Below are 27,777 nucleotides of genomic sequence, written 5' to 3'. Positions count from 1 at the left end.
ACATCCTGAGAGGGTCCCCAACGGGCCCCCGGTGTCTCTGGAGGGTCCTGGGAGCGCTCTTGTTGGAGGGGAGACTTGGAGATACGAAATGTTTTTAGGATTTCATACACTTTTTAACACTAGGTCATCTGACGGTTTTTTTGTTCAAACTTCATGCCTTTAGCATGAAGGCACACGATGAGGGACTGGGATTTCTGTGGTGTCTTTGGAAAATGCAGGCTTTCACTTTATCAGCTGACTGACTTGGGTTCCAGTGTGCCCAGAGCTCCCAAAATGGCATCAGTGGCCTCTTCTCGAAGAGAGTCCTTGATTATATGTTGGATTATGTGAAGATGTAATTCATCTTCTTCATCTAAAGAATGTGGATGGCTTTGATTTTGCACTTCTGACTTCGAGGCAGATGCCAGCTGCTTCAAGAGACTTCCTCAATATCCGGCGCGCTACCCTTCCCCTCCCGCAGCTCCCCTTGATGCACAGGGGTTTAAGCTCACTGATCCAGCTTGGAAGCCCCAGGAGAGCAGCTAGAGGATTCGAGGACAACACGCAAAGTTTCTTGACCGCAGTTCAGAAGGTTTAGAAATTTCTCTTTTTCCTTTTCCTTTCATTTTTCACTTCAGGGCACGCGTGATCGTAGTGGGTGTTTTTTATCTTTCATTGTGTGTGGATCTGCGTAGATATCTGAATCACGTGCATAGAGCAAGATTTGTTTAAATGCAGAGGTAAGAGTCCCCGAATGCTTTCCCGGGAGGCCCCTCGCGTTCCACTGGGCCTGAGTCCTGGCGGAGCGGGCCTGGTGCGCACTGAACCGGGGGCAGGAGTGCCCCTGCCCAGGCTCCCCCGCTTTCTCACCTGCCGAGGCTGCCCGGCCGCCGCTTCCCAGACCGCCCCCTGCATGGGTTCCGCCACCCTTGAGGGAACCGCGGCAGGGCCGCCAGGCATGGCAGCGGGGCCGAGGCCAGCAGGATCGAGCAGCCCCAGCTAGCAACCGAAGCAAAAATAGAACAATTTGGACTCACCCTGTTTAGAAACTGCTACAGATTTTAAGCCAACTGTAAGTACAGTTTGAGAATCCTAACTGGTGTCACACTGGCCTCCGAAATTCTTCCCACAGAGACCTGTTCTTCTGAAATAAAAAGTAACCCCTCTTCCCATGATAGTTCAAAGATATTTTCAGTTTTGTGCCTTAAATCCCGTGTGCGTGTATTTTACCTAGTGATTGTAGTTGTGCTGTTTGGTATTGTTTCTGTTTACAGCCCTAAACGCTTATTTCCAGTTTCTGTGCCTTCAGTTATTTTAAGTGGCCGGGTACTGCTCTTCAGTGCTGCCAGGTTGGTTCCTGTAAGCTCAGCTCTGTTAGACTTTTTGCTTTTATTCCAGCGCTGTAGTGAACGACTTTATACATGTGTCTTTGTTTCTTCCCTAAAATTGTAACGCTGGAAGAAAGTCCTAGAAATAGAATGATTGGGTCAAAGGATAGGATTATTGTGGCTTTGGTGTGTATTGCTGTATTGCTTTCCAGAAACCTCTCCCGGCTTACCAGCAGTAGAAAAGGAAAGTGCCAGAGGCACTACTGGATTCTTCTACTCTAGTGGGTTCCACATCAGACCTTAACATCACTCATTTGCATTTCTTTGGTCACCAAAACTTCACCCTCAGTTGTTTTACTGCAGGATTTAAAACATTAATGTTGCTACCCTGACTTCATTCCCTTTGTAAAGAAAGATAAAATAGATATTCAGGGAACCTGGTGGTGTAAACCTTTTTTTTTTTTCCTCCTTTTAAGGTTTTTTTTTTCTTTCTTACAGCTTCGCCTGACTTCAAGCTTTGTTCTTTAGTGTTGCTGCGTGATATTTCTAAAGTTCAGTTTTATCCATGTCAATCCTTGATTTAAAACTCCCATTGCCATGGGGCGCCTGGGTGGCTCAGTGGGTTAAGCCTCTGTCTTCAGCTCAGATTATGATCTCAGGATCTTGGGATCGAGCCCTGCATCGGGCTCTCTGCTCAGTGGGAGCCTTGCTTCCCCCTCTCTCTGCCTGTCTCATGCCTACCTGTGATCTCTGTCAAATAAATAAATAGAATCCTTAAAAAAACAAAAAACTCCACTGCCAAATTGGAAAAAGATTCAAGCTTTTTAAGTGTGACTTAGAGGCATTTGGGGCTCGAACCCCTTACCTGTGGTTCCATCCAGGCCTGCCTTTCTCTCAGCCTGTTTCCATGGCGCTCGGGGCTCTTTCTGGGACTAGGTCACGTGACACAACAGACTCTGTTAATAAATTAAGCAGCGCACCGCACATTGTTTATTTACGTGCCTGACTTTCCTCTAAGACCGTGGGGGTTCTCGAAGCAGTGGCGGCCCTCCCTGGTGATTGCCCGCTAGGGCCCAAGTGTCTGGCAGCTTTGTGCAATACTGTTTTCCACTGTACTGAAAATACTAGAGCAAAATTTTGGACTTTTTTTGTCCTAGTATTTAGAGCGGCAATTTAAAGAAACCACATCTTCCTAAGTGACTTCTCTACCAGCTGTGTGCTCTCAAACTCTCTGGGCCTCGGTTTGCTTCTAAGTTGGGCACAACAGTATTCCCGTCCTAAGGTTATTGTGAAGATAAAATGAGTCCGTCCATGTTCAGGCTTACAGACTGACTGCACCCAGTGTTAGTGCCTGACACAGGATCGCCATCTTCTTCCACGAGGTTTTGTTTTAAATACTAAGGAAGGTGTGAACACAGCATGGTCTGGGTTTGAGATTAGGGAGTGCACCATTTTTTTCTGGTAGCATGTCTGGGTCTGTAGCCCCAACGGGGTAGTCTCGTGCTTAAAGGTTTTCATATACTAGTGGTTCCTAGGCAACTCCTCAGTGTACTTGAAAAATGGATCCGTAGTATGGGGATGGTCCCCCATCGGGTGGTTGTGGGGTAAATTAAGTCTTGAGCGAAGATCTGTCCTTTAGGAATCATGGGATTGATCAGAGTTGGCTTTCCAGGTAGGACATGGTAGGACATGAATCTCCCGGTCACTAAGCCCAGAGGGAGGGAGCTGGGACCCGGAACCGAGCAGCTCTGTGGGGCGCACCGGAAGCAGCAGCTCATGTGATTGGCGGGTGGGAAGCTGCTTCCCTGGACCCCGCGTGCACCCGTGGCTGCAGGGGCCTCAGAATAGGGTAATACATTTTTGTCTTCAGCGACCTTTCAAGCTGTCTGGCACGAGGGAGAGAGGCGTCAGTGTCAGACCGTGGGCGAGCCGCACATGTGCCCTGCCTGGTGGCCTCAGGGGGACAGCTAGAGCCGTGCGGGCGGTTCTCTAGCTCCGCAGCGTGGAGGCCGGCCCCAGCCTTTCCCCGCCTGAGCGCCAGGGAGTTCCGTAGAGGAACGTCAGTGCGGCGGTACCTGGGAACACTTTGCTTGAGCAATTTCAGCCTTCCGTGTCCGAAACCAGCATTTTGGAAGTGTTGTTCCCGAATTCACTGATGGATGGTTTCCGCAGCACTTTTCCACGTGCGCCTTCTGCAGGAGGGTGTCCTGTTACGTGTCTCTCTAGGTCTGTCCTCGTGCTCCAGATGAGGGCACTGACTGGTGGCAAAATAACACAACGTCTGGGTGGCTCAGTCTGTTAAGTGCCTGCCTTTGGCTCCGGTCGCGACCTCAGGGTCCTGCGATGGAGCCCCAAGTCCGGTTCCCTGCTCAGCGGGGAGTCTGCTTGTCCTTCTGACTCACCCACTCCCCTTGCTCGCTCAAGTAAAATCTTAAAAGAAAAAAAATCACATGTTGAAAGGTTAGAATGAACTGACATTGCTAACTTCATTGAGCTGTTCATCCTCATGACCTTCTCAGGCAGGACCTCCTCTGTAGAGATGAGGAAATGGACACTTAGGCCTTTGCCCGCCAGAGGCCACACAGCAGCTGATAATGCAGCTTGAACTTGAAAGCAGTGTTTGAAACCACAGTCATATGCACCTCCCATAGAAAGAAGACAAAGAGCGATTGAAAAGACTGTCACTTCTTCTTTGGGAACGGTGGCCTGAGGGTAGTTGGAACTACTGAATGTTCGGGAAGGGGAGCCAGTTTAATTTTTTTGATTCCTGAGTGAGAAAATGATATCCAGTGAGTTGTGGCGAGTGCCCACATCTGTTTAAAAAAATACACAGGGAGGCCCTATCCTTTTAACGTCAAATTTGTATCAGTGGTAATAAATTATAGAGCATCTGCATGTTTTTGTCTTCCTCTTTAATTAGCACATTCCAGAAGAATTCGTTTTAATTCTACTGTTCCGCATGTGTTGTAGGGATGGGGGAAGATTAATGAGAATGGCTGTTTACAGTAAAGAAAAATGAAAACAGCTTAGGCTTTGTTGCATAATCTAGTTGTTAAAAAACATACAGCCTAAGCATAGGGGTAGGTGGGTTGTGACAGTAGTCTAGGGCCACGAAGCTGTGTATTTTACTTGTCTCTCAACTTCGTAGTTGTGGGGGACCATGGTAGTTTCAGTGTTTGAATTAAAAACCAAACTCTGTTTTCAACAGGATGCATTCAGTTTACTCGCTTACTCAGACCCTTGGAACAGCCCAGTTGGAAATCAGCTTGACCCAATTCAGAGAGAACCCGTGTGCTCAGCTCTTAACAGTGCAATATTAGGTGAGTAAAACCACAGCTTCAACGAGACTCTCTGAATATTGGAGGTGGTATTTGCGCTGGGATTTCTGTTTCGGTAGTCTTGAGGGGAAGTGCTTTCTACATTTTTAAGAGAATTATTTTGGAATACAGAAACCTTCCCCTCCGCTGTCTGAATTCCAGATGAAGTGCATTCAGATGGACTAAACAGTACTTTGGGGTACACCTGGGGAAGTCGGGAAGTTTTTGTGTGCAGGTTGCAAAAGCATTTTGGACTGAGGCTGCCGGGGGCACATTGGGCAGCAGAAGCCCCTGGCGTAGCACGATGTTTGCACTAAAGTTGAGCGTATTCGCTAGGTGCCCTTACGGAGCACAAAGGGTGGGCAGGGAAGAGCAGCAGCGTCAGGAGCGAGGCTTGGCTGAGGTGAGCCTGAGTGACAGGCCACGAGTTGCCGTTGCTGTGGGCCGCTCGCTGCTGAGGATCGTGACGGCGTTTGTGTACTGAATAGTTGCACTAGGTGTGCGAACTCGGCAACATCCTGTGCGTTTACATACAAATTCTACAGGGTTGTTTAGGTGAAACTATCTTCTAATTTCTGGATACTTGTTTTTTTTTTTTTTTTTTAAATTTTTATTTTTTATGAACACATTTTTATCCCCAGGGGTACAGGTCTGTGAATCGCCAGATTTACACACTTCACAGCACTCACCAAAGCACATATCCTCCCTAATGTCTGGATACTTCTTTTCAAATGTAATTTGTAAGAGTGATTTTTCACTTGACTTTAGAATCTAGTTCCTCTGCTAAAATGAGACTCCATCTAGAAGTGTTTTTTTACAGCTTGGCCCTGTCAGGTGTGGAGGCTTAAACATGTTTCAGACTGTTTTTTAGGTGCAGGAGAGCAGTGCCGCAAAGAGTAGCTTTGAGAACATTTTAGACAGGGAGATATGTAGAAGGACAGGGCTCTTGGCCACAATGTAAAGGAAGCAAGTAGTCATAGTTGAGCCTTACTCCATTATTTGCTCTTACAGAAGTTAATTACAGTTGACCCTTGAAGAATGGGGGGGTTGGAGTACCAACCCTGCTGCACAGTCAAAAATTTGCATGTAACTTTTGACTCCCCCAAAACCTAACTACTGAGAGCCTGCTCCCCCAAAACCTAACTTCCTGGAAGCCTTACCAGGAACAGGAGCGCTTGGTTAGCACGGATCTTATATGTTACGTGCCTCCGGTACTGGGTTCTTGCAGTTAAACTAGAGAAGAGACGGGGAGAAAACCGTAAGGGGAAACTGCTGGACCCAGAGAAACGCCACATGGCCATGCACCTGTGCAGCTCACACCCCTGCTTCTCAGGGTCAACTGTTAATTTGCTGCATGTTAAGGTATCATAGTGGGGTGCTTGGAGTAAGAACAGTTACTAAAAAAAAGTAAGTCATCTTTTGTGCTGTTTCCTTACATTTAGAACTTGTATATAATAAATACTGTGAATTTTCTTTGATTAATGTGTTGTGTTTTTTGGTTACATGAAATTCATTTAGCTCTGTTGGTAGAAATAGAATTTAATAGCAATCGTGGGATTATAGGGCAGATTATGGTTTACTGTAATTGTCTTTTTGAAATTACTACATGGTAAGTAATCATGAAGGCTTAATTTCAGCTACATTTATAGGTAAACTCAGACTTGGAAAGAATTTCCTTTTGTTTTTATTTTTATTTTTTCCTCCAGATTTTTATTTCCGTTCAAGTTAGTTGACATACAGTGTGCCGCTGGTTTCAGGAGTAGAAGTCAGTGATTCGTCGCTTACATACAACATCCAACATCACAAGTGCTCCCTTTAATGCCCATCCCCCCGCTAGCCCACCGCCCACCCACCTCCGCCTCCATCAACCCTGTTTGTTCCGTCTTTACGGGTCTTAGGGTTCGCTTCTCTTTCTTCCCCCCTTCCCCTGTGTTCATGCTTTGTTTCTTAAACTCCACATGTGAGTGAAATCGTATGGTACTTGTCCTTGACTGACTTCCCGAAGCATAGTCCGCTCTAGCTCCAGACCACAGCGTTGCAAATGGCAAGATTTCATTGGTTTTTTTTCTTTTTTTTTTTGCAGCCGAGTAATAGTCCATTGTATATATATGCCACATCTTCTAGAAGAGTTATTGGAGTAACCAGTTTTTCGCAGGAGGTTTTTTTTGTATCTTGGGTTCTTTAAGGGAATTCAGTTATTCAATATTAAATTTAGGACCACTCTGCAAGATAATACGTATTTTTATATACTGTGCTACATATTATGTAGTATGGGTTTAGCTATAAATTGTACTTAAATTTATATTGATAGAATTCCTACAGAATGACAAGATTAGCAGATTGCTATAGGTCAGTGTACAGATTTATAAATACGCTCATTTATGTAGTTTCATCTCTAGTGCTTAAAGTTGTTAGATTAATTGCATGTAATTCCAGTAAGTTCTATATCCCAAAAAAAAAGCCCCTTAAAAATGCTTATTAACCAGGGCACCTGGGTGGCTCAGTGGGTTAAAGCCTCTGCCTTCAGCCCAGGTTATGATCCCAGGGTCCTGGGATCGAGCCCCGCATCGGGCTCTCTGCTCAGCAGGGAGCCTGCTTCCTCCTCTCTCTTTGCCTGCCTCTCTGTCTACCTGTGATCTCTGTCAACTAAATAAATAAAAACCTTTAAAAAAAAAATGCTTATTAACCACATGCCCCTGCCCCTCACCAAAGTAGAACTAGAGTACCTCCAGATGCTTACCTTTGAGCAACGTTACTTCCCTATACAAGAGAAAGTTTGGAGAAAATGTTTCCTTTTCAGTTTTTATTCTGTTACACTGATTTTATATAAAAAACTGTTCTCAATTCACAGAACTGTAAAAGTCGGTCCTGCTTGGATTAGACTTGGCAAAAAATGTTTATCATCATCCAAGTTTAGCTAAATAGTGTTGCCAAATAATAGCCAGGACCTTACTAATCCTAACCCACAGACCACTTTTCACACCATACTTTCTCCCCAGTTTGTGTGCCTTTTCTGCCATATTTTGATTCTTACATTCTTGATCCTGTTTTCTCTTTTAAATCCTGAATTTTTCTCCCCCTTTTCAGCTCCGTTCCTTCTGAATCTTTTCTTTCTCCCACCACACTGCAGACTTGGAATCCAGAGCTGAATTCAGTCATAGGGAGCCTTACCAGCCAGTATCATGGTTTTTGCCCTTGGTTATCAACTATGCCTACAAACGACTGATTAATAATTTTATTAATTGGGAATCTGTATAAACTTAAATTGTGGACATTTCCACCAAGATCACCAGCTTCTAGCAGGTCTGCCACTTTCCCCAGTATTTTTTTTTTTTTAATCTCTGGTAAAGAACAGATTTTGGTACTTAACTACATCTGTACTGTAGGTGACCATTTTGGGGTATGCATGACCCTGAAAACTAATTTATTGGCAGTTATCTGTCAATTTAACTCCAGGATCAGAGGGTGGTTTTCCTTTGGCCACTGTCACCATCAGGCCCCCTAGAAACCCAAGTTAACACTCGCCTGTTAACACTGTGCCTTGGAGACACTTAGCCTCAGTTGGGTCCTCTCCCCAGAAGGGGAAGAATCCAGCACTGAAACTTCTACTGAAAACCTGGTGTCTTTTTTTGGTAAGTCGGCTGACTTTAGTGAAGCTGAAGAGAAATACTAAATCTTCCCTACTCCTCACTGTAAGTATCAGGAAAGAAATTACATCTTTCCAATCGTAATTAATATGAAAGTTTTTAAGTACCTAAAGGTTTAAAAGTCTAATTCTGCAAGCATTTCTCTTAACAGATGAATACCTACTACCCGTACTGCCTAGTCAGAGCAGCGTATCCAAGATAGTCCGCATTGGCTTAGTAAGTTACCCTCGCTAGTCAGGTCACTAAGAGCCGTGTAGACGTTGCTAATTTTTAGAGTAATGCAGTATCTTCCCAACAGAGTTTTTAGAAAAGGTCTTGCTAACTGCTATTTCCATTTTTAATCATTTTTCCTCAGAAACCCACAATCTGCCAAAGCAACCTCCACTTGCCCTAGCCATGGGACAGGCCACACAGTGTCTAGGACTGATGGCTCGATCAGGAATCGGATCCTGTGCGTTTGCCGCAGTGGAAGACTGCCTGCATTAGCCGTGCGTTTCAGGAGCGCACGCGTACTGTGGCATATAGTCAACATGGAAGTAGACCAGCTCTGCTGATTTGAAATTTAGATTTTTTTAATTATGTACTGGGGACAGGTTTTTGTCGCTTTACATTGCTTCCTAGTTTACAGCATGATGCAAATGATTTTCTAACTTGGTGTTAGGAGAAATTATTTTCCATCTTTAACCTCTTAGTTGTCTAAGAGTTAAATATTACTGAATTTCAGACATTCAAATTGATCATCACAAATCCTTTAAAACAATTATCTAAAAGAAACCAAAAAATCCTGCCGCCTTTGTTTGGGGGAGAGCGGGGAAGGAAAACGGAACAAGTTGTGTTTGTGTTAGCATGTGGGTGATGTAAACTTCAAATCGGGAGATGCTCCGACCCCCGCTCCCATATAAGCATTCAATCAGTGTAACTTGCAAAATGCATAAACATCCGACAGTTTGAATTTATAGTGTTGATGGAAGAAATCATTTTTAATGTGTACTGTAAAACTTGAAATACTCAGGAGCTGAGTGAATATGTTTGTTGCTACTTACAATCCCGACCTGTTAGTCCCAGTAGTTTTGTTTTAACATGGTCTTTTTCAACTTTGTTTCCTGTTTAACTACAGACGACTTCTGTTGTAGACTCACAGTTTAACTGTTGTATTATAACAGTATTACATGTCAACAGTGTGGTTATGACCTTTATTTATATAAAAACCAAATATTTAGTCAATTTACCGTGTCTTAATTTAATCTTTGTACACCTTCCATTTTTAAGTGCTTAAATGAGTACTATATTGCAATAAAAATGTAGTGATATAATTAACCAGCCATTAAAAATTTACTATTACAGATACTAGAGTGTCAGTTGAGTCTATATATCAGGTACCTGCATATTCTGATTAATAGGAAATTAGAGCAATTAAAATGAATGGTTTATACTATAAATCTGAGTTCTACAACCTAAGACTGCCTTCAGAGCATCAGCCTCTGGATTAGTCAAACCTGATACTGGGATGCTGCAGACAACAGGAAATCTGTTTCTGTAAGAACTAGTGTGGCGCACGTGGCTTGTCCGTAAAGTAACCAAGATAACCGTATCCCTTGGCTGACTATTAATTTTGTATGAACAGACGTTTGAATAATTGTACTTAGATACTGCACTCTCTTAGTGACTTCTTTCCTTTTCTGTATTCTGTGAAACAAATTCTCACCAAAACCCCTGCAAGGCGAAGACATCTGAGAGCTGCAGCTGGGAACCCCCAGCTGTCCATGTCTCCTCTACCCCCGCCACTCCTGCTGTGCACCCAGCACTGCGGGGAAGACCCACTTTTTCAGTTAAATGCATAAACACTCATAAAAAGGAAAACAATTCCTTTGAAGTTGCTTTTCCTTCCAGTGTAATCCTCAAAAACAAGGCTCCAGAAGGATGAAATGTGCTGGAGGGGCCTCCCCCAAAGATCTAGGATTTTTGCAATGACCTTTCAAAACGATTTATAAATGATTTATTAGTTTGTCAGAAAAACTAATTCTCTAAACCACATAACCAAATACTACACATACAAGTACATACAAGTTCTCGTTCTTCAGTTAGCTTTACTTCTTAGAAGTTTTCATCTTCCTGACCATCCACCGTCTTTTAAACCTCTTTGCATTTTGTTTTTTCTGGGTTCCTAAAACAGAAAATTTTGTGCAGTAAGGATATTAGATATAAAATTCCCAAGAAATAATTCCAAAGTTTAAGATTCTATGAATACTAAAAATTATGCTTACTAAATCAGATTGTATAGATGTATGTACATGCTGATCTATTTTTCCAAAGAAAGCAACTTTAACATACTAATACAGAAGCCATTGTAAGGAAAACACTGATGTTTTGTGCTTGTTTACTGTCTCCTTAAAAAAGAACATTTTTCAATATATAAAAAACCAAGAAGAAAACTGGATCTTACCCCAAGCATTATTCAGAAACTGAGCTGCAGCCTTTTTCACTGGTAACCTCTTATTTTCAAGAGACAGGAACTTATTTACTAGAAAAGATAATTATTTCTCATTTCTTTGTTTAATTTGCAATAAAAAGTGAGAGAAACAGTCTGTGAAGAACTTACTAGTAGTTCTGTTGGTTCCCGGACCATACAGAGAATTCTGTATGAAGGCCTTCGCCGCTTGCTGCCGCGCGTCTCTTAGATCTTGATCTTTGAGCCTTAGAGCCACGTAGCTTTTATTCTGGCTGGTGACCAACAACAAAAGGTCAAAATGAGCAAGTCTGAAAACTACGTGTTTACTTTGAAAATTGAACGTTTTTAAGTTATTTCAAAAAGTGAAAAAACCAAAATCCTACTCTTGTATATGCACAGATGATGAAGACGACGAAATCACAGAACTATTTTATTTTACTAGAAGTGGACTAACAATTATGTCTTAGTAGGCTGATATTCTTATGTCAATAACAGAATTGGTTTTCCCAAAGAGGATCTCATCTGAAACCACTAATTAAAATATTTCTCCACATAAGCCAATACTTTAACTCTCTCTGGTCACCTTTACATTCAAGGTGAAAAGAAAGACGACTCTTACCCAACAGACTGTACTTTTTGTACTTTCTCTTTAGCGTTCTTAGAATCACTGCCTTTTTCATATTCTTCCTTTTTCTTCTGCAAATTAGCTAAAAAAACAAATTGAGTTTTATTTCAAGTTAGTAATTAGGTAAAAGCAAAGCAGAAACCTTTACTGGAGTTCACTGTAAACATCCACTCCTACCAATTTCAGCGCAATTCTTATTAGTAAGAAACAGAACAGGTCCAAGCTACACACTCTCAGGGCCACGAACATTTGGCTGCAGATATCTACAGATGCACTTGACACTTATATGAGAAGTTATTTAAGTCAGAACAGTTCATACCTTCTTTCAGCTTTCCTGATGGTTTCTTTATGCTAAGGAAGAATAATGAAAACACAGATTGGTAAGGCAGATAGCAAAGACGACTTCACTTACTACACAGTTCCGTCTGGCTTTACAAATAAGAGATCCCCCTTTCATTACCACCCACCTCAGTTTTTACTCAGGATCATTTTTGGAAAGCGGAAGTCCCTCCTGCTGCACTGCTACCAATTCCCAAACCAGCAGATACTCGGAGGGACGATCTTAGAATCCAAGTTGTGAAAGCGTATTAGCAAACTTCGACAGAAGCAGACTGCTGTAGTTAGCAGTTAAGGACTTAAGAAAAAAGTGAGTTATGTAACAGTACTCAAACTACGGAGTGAAAGGTGGCAGGACGGCATCCTTTTATTTGGAGAAATCACAAAGGATTAAATCAGCAGTTCAGGCACAAACAGGGATGGAGACAAGGACTAGCCTCAAGGAGTACTGGTTGGAGAGACTTCAATGTAAGCTGACAAAATACAACAGGGAGATTCCCATGTAGAAGCACTTGCACAGTAGAAGGGCTACACAGAGGAGGAAGTGATGGGGTCAGGGAAGTAGGAGAAGGAAGAGGGGACACTTGAGCCTGGTTTCTAAAGAGGGAAGGGGAACATGCCACCAAATGCATCTGAATGTATTACATATTCAGGATCTGAATAACTCTGGAAAAGTTCTTCTGCTAAAAATTTAAGAACCAGTGGCCTAGATAAAAAATACGGGACCAAACTTCTGAAATTAAGGCAGTTAGGAGGGACCCTGCGTGACTGAGTTAAGTGTCTGCCTTTGGTTCAGGTCATGATCCCAGGTTCTAGGACTGAATCCCACATCAGGCACCTAGCTCAGTAGGGAGCCTGCTTCTCCTCTGCATGCCGCTCCCTGCTTATGCTCTTTCTCTGACAAAAATCTTTATTAAAAGGGCACTTGGGTGGCTCAGTTGTTAAGCATCTGCCTTCAGCTCAGGTCATGATCTCAGGATCCTGGGACTGATAAGCCCATCAGGCTCCCTGCTCGGCAGGAAGCCTGTTTCTCCCTCTTCCACTCCCCCTGCTTGTGTTCCCCCTCTTGCCCTGTTTGTCAAATAAAGTCTTTAAAAAAAAAAAAAAGAGGGGCGCCTGGGAGGTGCAGTGGGTTAAAGCCTCTGCCTTCGGCTCAGGTCATGATCCCAGGGTCCTGGGATCGAGCCCCGCATCGGGCTCTCTGCTCAGTAGGGAACCTGCTTGTCCTCTCTCTCTGGCTGCTTCTCTGCCTACTTGTGATCTCTGTCTGTCAAATAAATAAAATCTTAAAAAAAAAAGAAAAGACATTAAAAAACCTTTATTAAATAAAAGCATTTAGGAGAAACAAAGGGGGGCATAAAAAATTACCCAATACTCAGAAGTCTAAGTTTATTAACATGATTTCATGGGACAGATGAGAAAGAGGAAGATAGCATTTGCCTTTAACCACTCAAAAGAGGGCAGAGCTGCTAAATGAAATGAATGAAGCCATAGCAACAAAGGCAAGTACCGGACAGCACGTTCGAGAGCCTGTGGACAGGGTCTCCTACTCCACTAAATGCTAAGTCCCGAGACATTACTTTATTCACCACCATCTCTCCTGCCCCTAGTACAAGGACAGGAGCACAAGCATTTACTGACTCAACACCCTGGAATCAGTAACTCAGAAGCCAAAGTTAGCTACAGGAATGAACAAAGAAATGAAAACTGACAAAGAATGAACAAAGACTGAACATTGGAGTTAATATCCTCCACCTTTCCCACCAGATTCAAGTATCTGCTATGTAGCCTTTTATTACTTCTATTACTTGGATTCAAATAAACGTACCAATCCGTAACTCACAGGTGTCTGTAACAAGATCCATCACTTACTTGGTCGGTCCAGCTGTGGTTAACTTCTCTAGAATGTTATCTGGAAGGAGTTTTCTTTTCTTAGATAAAAACATTAAAAAACTGATCAGCAGGGAGGTGCATGACAGTACGCCCCCACTTGCTTCCGAAGTTTCTGATTTTAAGGACAGTTTACACCGCGACAGAACGAACGAACCGGGCTGGCCCTGACCCACGATCTCGGAGCGGTGGGACGGCTGCGCGCACGAGCTCAGCACCCGTTCCACATTCTCTGGAAGACCGGGTGAAGCCTGGCTAGGCGGCCCACCGTATGCCACCCCGTAGCTCTACACGGAGCGCAGTTAAGTCCCGTCCACCTCGAGTCCGTCAGGTGCGGCCCGTCTGCCAGACGTCAGAGAGCAAAGCAACCATACCCCTCGGTTTACAAAGCACCTCCTAATTCTCACAGCGACCCAATTTCGGAGAAACTACCTCCGCGACACTAAATGACGAGGCTGTACTGGCCCAGCGGGGAGGAACCCTCCGACCCTCGAATTCACGACCTCCCCATTCCCGTTCTCAGTCGGACAGCAAAGAGCTCCCGCGCCTTCGTTTCCGCCGTTCTAAGGAGGCGCGTCAGCGACCTTCCCCACCCGCAGGCCCCCCAGCTGCGGCGCCGCACACGGGCACTCAACCCCGGCCGCGTGCCTCCCTACCCGCTCACCTTCTGTTCAATGAACAGCTCCTCGCGGCGCTTCCTCTTCTCCTTCAGGAGCGTTTTATCCCTGAAAGAGTGAAAAGTTAGTGCGGGGCAGCATGCGCCGGACGGGAAGGGGCGGGTCCCCCGGCCGGCGGCGGGCCCCGAACCTGCGCACCGACTCCCGAACCCGCCGCTCCTCTTCTCGTGCTTCCGCCTGGGCGCTGGCGAAGGTCAGCTCCTCCGGGGCCTCGTCGTCCAACTCGTCGTCCCCTTCCTCGTCTTCTTCCTCCAGCGGCTCCGCGGCCGCGCCGCTGCTGGGCTGCCCGAGCAACAGGCCGTGCTCCGCCTCCTCCTCCTCTTCGGAGGGGGGCTGGCCCTCGTCTACCATCGCCGAGGCCGGGATGCGGGACGCGCGCGGCCGGAGCTGTACCATAGCCCGCGCAGCGTCCGACCGTCCGGCTTCTGACCCGGAAGCAAGGCGCAAGCGCAATGTGACGCAAAGTGCAAGCGACGAGACTTGCGTCGCCCCCTGCAGGTGCGGTTGGGGAGGCGGCCGCGGACGGCGGATGCGCGTGCGCAGAGCCGGGAAGGGCGTGGCCTACGGGACGGCCAGTCCAGCAGTTGGGATGTTGTTGTCTTCATTCCTCCGGGAGATTTCTCCTCCCGGGACGCCCCCTGGATTTCTCTCCACTTCAAATGGGCGACTAGAACTTCCGCAGTGAGAGCAGGATGGAATGAGGCTTGTTTCTAGGAGGGGAGCGCCATCGTGAGACCTCTGCGGGGAAGCTGACAGCAGGGCTGCCTGGGCCCCCCTCCCCCAGTGCGGCTGCCACGGGCTTTGGCGTCCCGGAGCCCAGGAACGTGTGACCACAAGCCCCGGTGACTCCGCCTAACACCGGGATCCACGTGGTCCTGTTAACTTTAAAAAACAAAACTGCCAGTTGCTTTACCAGCAGCAAAAAAATGAATGTATTCCGGAACAGCAGAGTTGCCGGGCAAGCAAGCTGTCGGCAAAACCATCAGCAAGTCCCCCAAACTAAGGGCTGCGTGCTCTTTTATAGAGGAGAGGGGGGAGTCAGGAGAGGCTGCCGTAAACAAAAAGTCCATTGGAGTCCGCTGGGGATTCGAAATACAGTGGCTTCTCATTGGCTGGCTGTTGCTGGGGCCAGTGGAAAGTCTTCCGCGGAGGTAATGAAGCCTATTCACCTACCCAGGTCCACCGTCTCTTCCTGTTGGATTTGCAATTAAGGACAAGTGGTAGAGCGTGAGACCTGCCCCTGCCAAACCTCCCAACTCCATTTTAGTAAGATTTCCCTTTATTAACTTTCACATTGGATCCAAGTGATCAGGATTTGTGGATTTGGTTCCGTTCACTCCCTGACCCCCAAAGAAGTGGCATCTCCTTCCAAGGGCAGAATTGTGCTATAGCAACAGGACGTGATGCCTTTCAGTCCCAGCAATGACAGGAACAAGTTGACAGATGCAGGCTTAAGTCAATGGTCAGCACCAAACCTGTGCTTGGCAACCTCAGCCACTATTTCCCAGGCTTCCCCGACCATCTGCCCCTGGAGTGTCCACGCCTCTGTCCATCACCGACACCACTCCCCTAACAGCTTATCGTCTGACTCTGGCATTAGGATGTACACTCTGCGAGAACAGGGTCCCGGCCTGGTGCCCTGCTCTAACCCCAGGACTTTGAACAGTGGCTGGTCCAGCGCAAACCCTAAATCTGGTGAAAAAATGACTTCACCACTGCTTTGTGAAAGCAGCCCTAGCACAGTTTCTATCCCTCCACTCCCCAGATCTCTGATCTCTGGGTTTATCTTCTCCCACTCATTATACAACACGAAATGACTCATCACTGTCTGAGCAAACCAAGCTGTTGCACACTTGCTAGGCATTGGTAGATGCTGTTTCCTCTACCGATACTCCTCCATGTGGAACTATTTGTACTTCCAAAACTGCCACCCGGGCTGACTTCCTCTTAAAGGCTTTCAAACACCTTAACATCGACTCCATCTCTACTCCACTCATCTCTAATTGCATTCTCCTCTGAATTTCTTTACTGTGGTTACTACTCTGTAAAATAATTCACGAGGCAATTGTCCCAACCATTCTGTGACCTCCTTGAGGGTAAGGTCCGTATCTTACTGATCATTTTATTTCTAATGTCTATCATAAGGTAGACATTGAATTAAATGTCATATACATTTTTGTATTTTCAAATTTTTCATCTTCCCTAACAAAATCAAAACATGAACAAAAATGGCAAAACACAAAACCAAAACAAAAACTACTGCTGGTACCAAAGGCCCAGGATGAGTGGACAGGAGTCGCAAAAAACAGTTATGAAATATCAGGACCATGGTCAGATGGAAATTACAGAGTAAAAATAAAATCAGACTCACTGAGATAATGTGCCAAATTTCATCATTCCTAACAGTAGGAAAATGTATGAATTTAACTTTGAGAAGCCCAACAACAAACCTATTAACAATGAATGATGGTATTTCAGGTAGAAAAACTGCATTATATGAGACCCCCTCTGTGTACATCCTTTGACCCACTCATGTGAAGTGTAAATTGGGCCCTCAGGAGTCCTACACCTTTTAAGTTTTGAACATCCCTCCTTGCCCATGGAAAGAACCTCTGGGATTTATTAAAAGTTATGACTTGTACAGGAAAAACTTTTATATGGGGGCACCTGGGTGGCTCAGTGGGTTAAGCCTCTGCGGCATAACGGGTCATGATCTCAGGGTCCTGGGATCAAGCCCCACATCAGAGTCTCTGCTTGACGGGGAGCCTGCTTCCCCCTTTCTCTCTGCCTGCCTCCCTGCCTACTTGTGATCTCTGTCAAATAAATTTTGAAAAATATATTTAAAAAAAATGTTTTATGTGACCCTGTCTTGCCTGTTTCTACAAAAGCCAAGGGTGTAGCATTAAATGTAATTTTGTTGTAAGGGGCTGAGACAATGTGGCCCAGGGGTGTAACCCACCCAGGGAGCCGACCTGATCCAAGGGACCTATGCATGTAGGACCTCCCTACATGCATAAGGGCCACTCCTGTTAGAGCACACAGCAGGCATTCCAAGGGCCCTAGGTGGTAAGGCTTGAGCAGAGAGCTGTAATCTTATTACCTGACTCCAGGTAATAAGATTGTAATCTTATTACCTGACTCCAGGTAATAAGATTGTAATATGAGCACAATTTTTTAAAGTCCATGGGGGAAAAACAAACCCCAAAACCTTCAGGATTCACTGCCTGGGAAAGCTTGGTGGGCCTCCACAGGGACTGTAATGCTTCTGTGTTTATGATATTAAGAAACAGTCAACCGTCAACTCTCCCTTTCCTCCTTGGCTGCTAAGGAGGCCAGTACTGAATTTTAGGCAGCTGTGTTTATCCTGGGAGTCCATATATTTGCATCGTTTATTTTTCTCATCCTGATTTTCTATCTTGATGCTACTTTTCTCTTCCTTCCTTGCATGAGTTCATGTGGTGAGCTATCCCACACACTGTGAGGTAAGGCAGCTAAACACAGTAAACGCTGAAAAGGAAAAGCTCCCAACAAAGACATCTCTTGGGGTAAGATCTTTATACAATAAATGACCTACTATAGAGAGTAATTTTATTTTCTGCCAAAACTTGGCCAAAATCAGAAATACCAAGGTTTTTAACCCTCTTCTTCTCTCTGTGTCTAGATGGCAACAATTCAAGCAGGATAATTACTTTTTTTTTTAAAGATAATCTAATTACAAAAAATTTTCCCTTTCCAGAACCAACCAAACACCCATGAGATATCTTATGTTTAAGCCCACCAAAACAAGACGTATTAACTTGACGGTTTGCTGAATTCTAAGAGTGTTCGCTATTGTTGCTTCTAGGCCCCCATCACCAGGCCCTGGGATCCCAGCCAGGGAATTGGAGGGTATTCTGAGATCTTCCATTATTTAGCTCACCGTCCCACAATTGGTTCTCCTCTTGTCTGTGGCCAGGTACTTAGTACTAGGTACTATGATTTCTTCTTTCCGCAGGGCAACTAAGAAGCATTTTCAGTTTCATGAGGAGCAAGGGCTTCGGGAAGAGTAGTACCACATGGCCCCTGGAAATGGAACCTGCAACAGGACAGATAAGCAGAGTTAGAAAAATCAATGGACCACTTCAGCAAGTCACATGTTTCTGAGTTACATCCAAAGCAAAATCCCAGTTCTCACAAATACGGTATTATGACCTTCGTTCTCCCTTTTTTCATCTAGTTTTGGATAACTCTAGATGTAGACATTTCCTTCCTGGTTGGTCCCAGTGATCAAGGGAATTTGGGAAAGCAACTGCCTGGAATTTAGACGCTAAAACAAGAATTTTATTTAAGGGATAGGGGAGACATTCGCTGCAAAGTACATTTTGGAATGGTATGGCCAACCTCGTAACTGAAGCGCTAAGTTTTACGAAGTCTATATACGAAGAAAAACAGGATTCTGATGCACTACGGACACAAGGAGAATACCCACAGGCACCACACAGACCATGAACATCGTAGCTGAGCAAACAGCACACTCAAGCCATCCGTTGGACCTTACGACAACTGCCTTTTAGTCAGAAAGTAGAAACAAGCAAAAAGAGCAAAGAGGATAGAGAAATAAGAAAATTCAATTTCTGCTTCCTTCAAGGAAAAACACAACAGGAAGGGAAAAAAAAAAACTCTGAATGCAGGATTTAGAGAATCCTGGAAAAGCAGGATTTTCTAATGTATTCAGAGGAAAACCAGTAGAGCACTGTTAAAAATGAAAAAGCTTATGCTCAAGGTAATTCAATATTCATATTGTTTATTCTTTTTTTAAAGATCTTATTTATGCATTTGAGAGAGAGTGAGAGAGAGAGATGAGAGGGGAGAAGGTCAGAGGGAGAAGCAGACTCCCTATGGAGTTGGGAGCCCAATGCGGGACTCGATCCCATGACTCCGGGATCATGGCCTCAGCCAAAGGCAGACGCTCAACAAACCAAACCACCCAGGTGCCCCATATTGTTTATTCTTGACACAACCCAGATCATGAATGCCTGAGCCGCCTCCTGCCACCAGAAAGCTCCCCAGCTGCTGTTACAGCCCCTTGAGGACTTCCTCAAAATTACAGCCAGTCACAGAGAACTTCCCGGGAATTTCCAAAGCCTCAACTTGCACATGTTCTCCTTCCTGAGAAAGTGACTTTTGAGTGTTCCCTCCCACATCCATCCTTCTCCTACTTTGCAAGAGCAAGCTGGTTCCCCTCCAACCCCGGAATCTTACCCTGTTGCCTTATCACAGAGTGTGAAAACATGGGCGGGGCCAGATAGAGGGATGTTTGAAATGCTGGTGTAGATCTCGGGCAGCAAATGCTTTCCCGAGATTGAGTGACAAGGCAAGGAAGGGCCAGTCCATTCTTGCTGTCGATAAAACCTTTTGAAAGAGGGTCTGTTGTGATGGGACTGTCAATGAAAAGTTGGCTAAATGTGATACAAAATTCCAGCATGTATTTTCGCATATAACTCTGGAAGAGGTCCAAAATCTGAGTGGCAATGCCATAACAAAATTCCTTTCATTCCCGGGGAGTTATGTGGCTCACATTCTCAGGACCTACATCTATAAAAAGTAAAAGCTAAGAATTACAATTGACATTGGAAAGGTAAAACTTAGCTTGGCCAGGAAAAATCTGACCTGTCCTCCCCCATACTAGGTAGAATAAGAGACACAGATGAAGCCAACTGCAAATAGGAACAAGATTTTTTTTTCGCCCAGGACGATTGCACAAAGTATGAAAACAACTCCCTTCTTTGAGGGACTACCGCTTTTTCACTCACGGACGAATTCTGTACTCTAAAATCCTAAGCTATCCAGAACTGCTGTTAGAAATTACAGAGGTAGGGAATCTGGGTGGCTCAGTTGGTTAAGCAATTGCCTTAGGCTCAGGTCATGCTCCTGGAGTCCCCGGATGGAGTGCCGCATCCGGCTCCCTGCCCCGCAGGGAGTCTGCATCTCCCTCTGACCCTCCCCTCTCTCATGCTCTCTCTTGCTCTCTCTCTCTCTCTCTCTCAAATAAATAAAATATTTTTAAAAAATTACAACAGTAAAGGATAAATGTGCTTGAGGACCCAAGTCACTGCCACCGAGCAACAACCTTGCTTTCTAACCCCGGAACCAAGCTTCGCATAGCGGCGTCTGCGCAGTGTTATCCGTCTACCTTCAATTCGCGGTCTCCAGGGAAACAGGACGCTGTTTCCACACTTCCAGCCTGACTGCACTTGACTCCGGCACAGCGCTGCCGGCTGCTCAGTCTACCCAAAACAGCTTCACTTAAATTTCACTTAAACGCCACCCTCCCCCTCCAAATCCTATAACAACTGCACCTTTTCCTTCATGTGCGGACATGAGCCCCATTCCTCTCTCATTTGCAGAAAGCCAGTAAACCCGATCTGACTACAGGTTAGTTGCTGGTACTTGCAGGTACACTGGGGTAGAACACTGTGAACTCGGTCTTCTTCCAACACTCAGGCAGGGGCATGGGGGCTAACCCGAAAAATTCATGTCCTATGCATTTATGAAGAGATGCATTTCCATTAAGATTTCATTTTTATGGAATTATTAACCAAAATGTATTATTTATTTGTTTGCTGTTTTCAACAGCTATACCACAAATTACTGTTAGCGATCATTCAATCCGGAGGAATTTTTTTTTTTTTAAAGATTTTATTTATTTTATTTGACAGAGAGAGAGAGATCACAAGTAGGCAGAGAGGCAGGCAGAGACAGAGGGGGAAGCAGGCTCCCTGCTGAGCAGAGAGCCCGATGCGGGGCTCGATCCCAGGACACTGAGATCATGACCCAAGCCGAAGGCAGTGGCTTAATCCACTGAGCCACCCAGGCGCCCCCAGAGGAATTTTTTAATAAAACATTTCTTCAGCTTTCAGGAAACTGAAAACAAATGATTCATACCATATTTTGCTGCAGAAACATAACAGGGCAGTCAAAAGATTTTAAGCATAAAAATGTATTACATGAATATGAATTTCTGGGGTGAAAGCAGAATGGAAATGCAAGTTCAAGGAGGAAAACAGAGAAGGCTATTAAAAAGGATTTGTATACAGAGTGCCTGGGCGGCTCAGTCAATGCAGCATCTGCCTTCGGCTCAGGTCGGGATCTCACTCAGGGTCCTGGGATCAAGCCCCGCACTGGGCTCCCTGCTCAGCGAGGTCTGCTTCTCCCTCTTCCCCTACCCCTACTTGTGTTCACTCTCTCTCTCTGACAAATAAATAAATAAGATCTTTAAAAAATACTAAAAAATAAACTAACGTAGCTGGGAAAGACTACGGGAAAGGCTGCTTCACAAACTTCTTTTCATAAGCTCCTGTTTCACTTTAAAGAAGAAACAAAAAGTAGAAAAGTATCCAAACCAGAGGTCATAATCCAGTGTCCTCCCAGAATCCCAGATGATGAGAGTCACCTGGGCCACTTGTAGAACATACAAACAGTCCTCACCCCCTGGACATTCTGATTCAGGAAGTCTAGACTAGTGCCTTGGGATTGGATTTTTTTTTTTTTTTTTTTTTTTTTTTTTTTTGGCTGCCTGCTTTGTTTTACAAAATAAGGGCTGGGGTGATCTTTCTCTTCAGGGGCATCTGGGGAACACGGGGAGGATTAGAAGCATCATCGATGCACGACAGGTGACCTGCGGAATCACAGAAAAGGCCTTCAGCTCTATCAAAGCAAAACAAAATAAATGAATGGAATTTTGCTACAAATGAACTTTTTAAAAAATAAATATTTTGGAGTATCTTTAAGTATATTTTGTTGAGGCATCTATGTGTCCTTTTAAAATTATTCTGACTTTACATGACTTTCTGATACACAGACCAACCAGGAGCCTGGCTGTACGAGCCAAGAGTAGGGCCCTCGCTACCCACCCTTGACACTTGACAGTGCAGCCAAGCAGGCGGCCCAGCTGGGCATCAGACCTCCTATCAACTATGTTCAACTGTAAATTAAAAGTAAACTCTTGGGCACATTGGTGGCTCAGTTGTTAAGCGTCTGCCTTTGGCTCAGGTCATGATCCCAGGGTCTTGGGATCAAGCCCCACATTGGGCTCCCTGCTTTGCAGGAAGCCTGCCTCTCCCTCTCCCACTCCCTCTGCTTGTGTTCCCTCTCTTGCTGTGTCTGTCTCTGTCAAATAAATTAATTAATTAAAAAAAAAAAAAAAAAACCTCTTGTGGCGCCTGGGTGTCTCAGTCAGTTAAGTGTCTGCCTTCAGCTCAGGTCATGATCACAGGGTCCTGGGATGGAACCCCATGTCGGGCTCCCTGCTCAGCAGCGAGTCTGCTTCTCTCCCCTCCCCCTCCCTATTCATGCTCTGTCTCTCTCTAATAAATAAATTTAAAAAAAAAGTAAACCGTTTAGATTCTTGACGAGCAGATACATGGTCAAAGCAATCTATAAAACCATGTCTAGGAACTTTTTAGGCGTACAAACTCTGCTGATAGTTCGCTTTCTTTGGGGGCACTTCTCCTGCAGAAACGTGTTACTTCCTGACCTTACTGACCGCCTCTTCTGGGACATGCCCCCTCCCTCCCTCAACTCTGGCCACACTGACCTCCAGTGCTCTTTCCCACCTCCCAGGCCTGCTTCGGCTTGGGGGCCTCTGTTCCAGGTGGTCCTGTGTCTGGAACGCTCTTGGGCAGACTATCTCCTTAGCTAACTCCTTCCCCTCCTGCAAGCCCGCTCAGACGTCTCCTCAGTGAGGCCTACCCTGACTGCCCAGCTGAATCCTGCAGCCCGTCCGCTCTCCTCCGGCTCCGCCTTTGCTTTTTGCCATAGCCGGCTGCCCCTAGTCTCGGCTGCTCTAGCCTTTGCATGTTTATTATGCTTCCTGCACACTGTTTGCCTCCAGCACCAGAATGTCTTCTTCACATGGCAGATTTTTTGGTTTGCTGGTACCTCCTATCTTGAGCACCTAAAACAGTGTACCTAGTACCTAGTACTGAGTACTAAGTACCTAAACCGAGTACCTAGTACCTAGTAGGTACTTAGTAGATATCTGTGGATTTCAACTGAATTCCAAAGTTTAGAGAAATTCAAAGATAAACAACAAGGTGGACACAGGGCACAGGAGGGCCGGGGTGCTTGGAAGGCCCTGTGCACCTTCTCTTGGGTGAGCACAAATCCCATTTCTGCCTCAGCAAATGCACAGACCCTCATGTGCCAAGGACCCCAGGGTTGAACAACAGTCAAAAACTCTTGACACCCAATCTGAAAATACCTAGTATCTACTCTAACTGTAATGGCACAACGAAGGGGGATGTGGAAAATGACAAAAGCCAAACCAGAACTAATTAACACCTTAAAAATATCAATACATTTCAGTGGGAGGCAAATTCTGTGACTCTGTCTCTAAATTAGAACCGGGGCAAGGAATCTAAACATTTTGAGCAAGGGTCTCGGATGTCCAGTGAGATCCAAGCTTAAAGCGTAGGCAGCATCCCTGTTCCCTGTTCAGGTAAAAGGAAATTAGGCTAAAAAGACGTATTATCCCAGTTTTTCATTGCTCTCATTAACCTAGTGCAGTTGTTGGCAAACGGCTTTCTATAAAGAGCCACAGAACACATTTGAGGCTTTGCGGGCCCAGCAGAGTATGTTGCAATGACTCAGTTGTGTTGTCACAGGTGCAAAAGCGGCTGTGGACAATACAGGTACACGTGGCTGTAGCTGCGTACTAATAAAACTTTATTTACAAACAGATGTGGGGTGAATTTGACCTACAGGAAGCAGTTTGCTGACTTAGCATAAAATTCAACCCAAATCTAGCACACAAGATGGAAGAGAAAAATTCTGCCCTTGTTAGGCTGTGTGTTCAAACACTCAATTGCTCTGGGCCTGGTTCCCCATGAAAAGTTGAGACAGGTAAGAGGATCACCTCCATCTCTTCTAAATGTCAGCTTTGATGGCTCCTAGATAAAAGCACGACTGTCCTCGCTGGTCAGTTACACTCATCGGGGAAAATTCGCAGACTTAGTGGTAAGGACAGCCGCAGCTCCCCCAAGAAGCCAACAAACAGAATGTGGTTCATGTGGTTAGGGCCGGGTCAATGGGTAGCTTGTCAAATTTGATCAAAGTTTCTAACGAGCAAGTAGCCGGTCTGTCTGAAAGGAGACACAGCAGCTTTTCAGGACGTGAAGCTGAACAGTTTTGGCTGAGAAAGAGAAGCGGCTGGGTCAGGTCTGAGGTTTCAGGAGGCCCACGTTACGAAATGATGTCCTTAACTGCCAGGATTCTCTTCTTAACTTGCAGGAAAACTACCGAGTTCAAATTCCTCTGAAGACACACACAATGGACGCCCAGGAGCTGCTGGTCAGTCAAGGGCATGAAAGGCGGAGGCCAGCTCTGGACTTGTAGAAGGATTCTGCTCTTGTTTTCTTCTTTTTCCCCTACCTGCGTTTTGTTACTTTTCTACCATGATGATTTGTTTTCATTACTTAGTATAGGAGAGTTGGAGAACACAGGAGTAAAAATAAACCACAGGAGAAGGGACTAGGGATGTAGCTCATTCCCTCCTTTAGGAAGATGATGCCATCCCACTCTTGGAGGCTTCTGATGCTCTTTCAAACAGACGAGGGGCTTGAGTGGTCTGGCAATGACATTACTTTTACTTTATTTTTAACATATGCACACTAGCCTAGGTGCCACAGTGCATGTTAGAGGCCTCTAACATGTCTATTTTTCAGGGGATAAGTTAGAAGGGAATTTAATTTTTAATAGGACACCTTTATTGAGATGTCATCCACATATAATCTGTTTAGAACGTATAATTTATTGTTTTTTTTTTAGTATACTCACAAGATTGTACAACCATCACCACAATCGACTTCAGAACACTTTCATCATCCCAAAAGGAAACCTGTCCCCATGAATGGTTCCTTTCCATTCCTCCCTACCCAACCCTAGACAACCTCTCACCAACTCTGAGTCCCTGTCGCTATCTGGATATCTCATATAAATGGAATCATGGGATTTGTGGTCTTGTGTGTCTGGCTTCTTTCGCTTAGTATAATGTTTTCAAGGGTCATTCATGTTGTCGCATGGATGAGTACGTCATTCATTTCTGGCTAATACTCCGTGGAATAAATACCACATTTCCTTTATCCGCTAATCAGATGAAGGACATTTGTATTGTTCCCGCTCTTGGATTACGATGAACAATGCTGCGATGAGAATCACGGGTTCTTATGTTAGCTCTGCATATAACCTTTGGAGGAACTGCCAGACGGTCTTCCAAAGCAGTGGTATCATTGTACCTTTCCACCAGCAACGGATGAGGAGGCCAGTTTCTTCACCAACACTTGCTGGGGTTTTTTTTTGTTTTTTTAATTACAGCCATGCCAGTGGCTGTTAAAGGGTATCTCAGGTGGTTTCAATTTCCATTTCCCTAATTTTAATAATGTTCCGCATATTTTCACTATGCTTATTGACCATGAATATATATTTAGAGAAATGTCTATTCAAATATTTGGCCCATTTCTAAATTGGACGACTTCTCTTTTTGTTATTGAATTGTGAGAGTTCTTTATCTTTTCCGGATGTAAGTCCCATATCAAATATTAGGCTTGCAAATATTTCCTCCCACTGAAGCACAGAGGTTTCTAATGCTGACGGAAAGCCAGGTTGCCCATTTTTCTTATGTTACTTGCGCTTTTGATGTCATGTCATGGAGGCTCTGACTAACTCGAAGTCATAAGGACTTACTCCTGTATTTTCTTGGAAGTATTTTATACTTTCAGCTCTTAGATCTAGAGCCATGATCCACTTGGGTTAATTTCTGCATGTGGTATGAAGAAGGAGTCCAGTTTCATTCTTTTGCAGGTGGCAATTCAGCCATTCCAGAACCATTTGTTAAAAGGACTACTCTTTCCCTGAATTGCCTTCAGACCCTATCCAAAAATTGGTTGGCCATACACTGAGGGTTTCTTTATTTTTTTTAAGATTTTATTTATTTATTTGACAGACAGAGATCATAAGTAGGCAGAGAGGCAGGCTGAGAGAGAGGGGGGAAGCAGGCTCCCTGCTGAGCAGAGAGCCCGACATGGGGCTCGATCCCAGAACCCTGGGATCACCACCCGAGCAGAAGGCAGAGGCTTTAACCCACTGAGCCACCCAGGCACCCCACACCGAGGGTTTATTTCTGGACTCTAAATCCCGTCTATATGTCTATCCTCACCCCAGCACTATGCTGTCCTGATGACTGTAACTTCGTAGTCACTTTTGTAACTGCGAAGTGTGAGTTCTTCAACTTCATCCTTCTTTTTTTGTTTTGGCTCTTCTGGGCCCCTTGCATTTCCATATGAAGTTTAGGATGACCTTGCCAGTTTTAGCCAAGAAGCCAACTGCACTGTGGGTGGAGACCAGCCGTATCTGTAAATCAATTCGGGGAGTACCGCCCCCTTGATGTTGTCTGGTCCACGGTCCACAGGAGTGTCCTTCCTCGTGTTCAGATCTTCTCATTTATCTCACTGTATCGTTTGCAAAGAATCTGTTTTCCACAGAAGGCAGTCATCTCAAGGGATGTCCTTCTCATTCCTACCACTTACACACAAATGAAGACGCGGGCCGAGGACACAAACGGTACTGATTAAAAAGACACGGAGGAGATTAGACTCAGCCAGCTCACCCAAAGGGGGTCATCGAGGGCATTTCCAGAGTCTGTGGCATGTTTTTTTATCCCCGTGAAGACTCAGAATGCTGGTCCTCATCCTGGCTGCACGGTAGACTCATTTAGGAAGTTCCTGGAAACTGTGATGTCCAGGCTCCACCGGAGGCGAGTTACATCAGAATGTCACACGTGGTACCCAGCCATATTTTTAAGTATGCTGAGGTAACAACCACTGCTTTACGTAATGATAACAAGTTTCAGTGAAGACTTACATTTTATTGATAATAATTTTAAACTATAAATTTTATTATAAAAGTATTAAAAATTATCCATTTAAATGTATAATATTTAAAATAATATTTATACTATTTATCATATTGACATTTCTTTATGAGTTATTTATATTCTACCTTAGAAAGGAAGTAAGCAGACTGATAAAAATATATAGATGAAATTAAACGGGAAGATAAAACAACCAGGGTCCAAAAAGTAAGCAAAATGAAGGGGAGGATAAAATCGAACTCAGCATGAGACGAAAAACGCATAGTCTGAGGGTCTCCACTTTCTACACAAATGGGAGAGACGGGATCAGCACCATGGCACAGCCCCCAACAGCGATCCTGAGGCTATCTGATAATTTGGCGGGTATTTGGTAATGAGACCAAAGAGGCGCTCACCAGGCCACTGCCTGGCGGCACAGAGGGTGAGGAAGGAGGAAGGTCCACACGGACATCACCCCGGCTGTGCACTGGGTATTCAACTCACCCACACCTAATGCCGCTACCAACTCTTGCTGAAAAATGCAAGTGAAATGTTCATTCCAGAAGAACTTTCCAAGTGTGAACAAGAGCCCTAACTAAGGCAAATCCCCTGGAAAAAGACATGGCTGCCTCCGTCTATAGTT

At 44.8% G+C, this 27,777-nt stretch overlaps 3 protein-coding genes and 1 long non-coding RNA gene across 17 annotated transcripts in view; 2 read left to right on the top strand and 2 right to left on the bottom strand.

The window, feature by feature from the left end:
- The window catches only part of RANBP9 (RAN binding protein 9), an 87,980-nt gene extending 78,362 nt beyond the window's left edge, over positions 1–9,618 (top strand). For both annotated transcript variants that reach the window (XM_082730195.1, XM_082730194.1), the window contains 2 exons: positions 4,516–4,627; positions 8,627–9,618. In XM_082730195.1, coding sequence (XP_082586321.1) covers positions 4,516–4,627 — 112 coding nt within the window. In that variant the 3' untranslated portion in view covers positions 8,627–9,618. The remainder of the gene's footprint in view (positions 1–4,515; positions 4,628–8,626) is intronic.
- A 621-nt stretch (positions 9,619–10,239) lies between these two features.
- NOL7 (nucleolar protein 7) lies at positions 10,240–17,351 on the bottom strand. Its single transcript, XM_082730236.1, has 8 exons — positions 14,379–17,351; positions 14,236–14,296; positions 13,554–13,612; positions 11,665–11,696; positions 11,340–11,427; positions 10,871–10,992; positions 10,715–10,792; positions 10,240–10,435 (listed from the first exon to the last, which is right to left on the bottom strand). Exons 1-8 carry the CDS (start codon positions 14,642–14,644, stop codon positions 10,359–10,361), a joined length of 783 nt encoding a protein of 260 aa, XP_082586362.1. The 5' UTR covers positions 14,645–17,351; the 3' UTR covers positions 10,240–10,358.
- LOC309864577 lies at positions 17,240–18,013 on the top strand. Its single transcript, XR_014311617.1, has 2 exons — positions 17,240–17,358; positions 17,393–18,013. It is a non-coding gene; the product is annotated as an uncharacterized lncRNA (long non-coding RNA).
- The window catches only part of SIRT5 (sirtuin 5), a 117,798-nt gene continuing 107,835 nt past the window's right edge, over positions 17,815–27,777 (bottom strand). For 11 of the 13 annotated variants that reach the window (XM_082730221.1, XM_082730216.1, XM_082730214.1 and 8 more), the window contains one exon: positions 17,815–18,323. In XM_082730221.1, the coding sequence (XP_082586347.1) occupies positions 18,248–18,323 (76 nt within the window). In that variant the 3' untranslated portion in view covers positions 17,815–18,247. Of the gene's footprint in view, positions 18,324–23,930; positions 26,849–27,777 lie in introns of those variants that run through there. The other 2 variants (XM_082730215.1, XM_082730222.1) reach the window with 1 other exon arrangement.

Source organism: Mustela nivalis, assembly GCF_964662115.1.
Source record: "Mustela nivalis genome assembly, chromosome: 5".
NCBI classification, from domain to species: Eukaryota; Metazoa; Chordata; class Mammalia; order Carnivora; family Mustelidae; genus Mustela; species Mustela nivalis.
The sequence above is the reverse complement of the archived record's forward strand: the minus strand, read 5'-3'. Positions and strand labels throughout refer to the sequence as shown.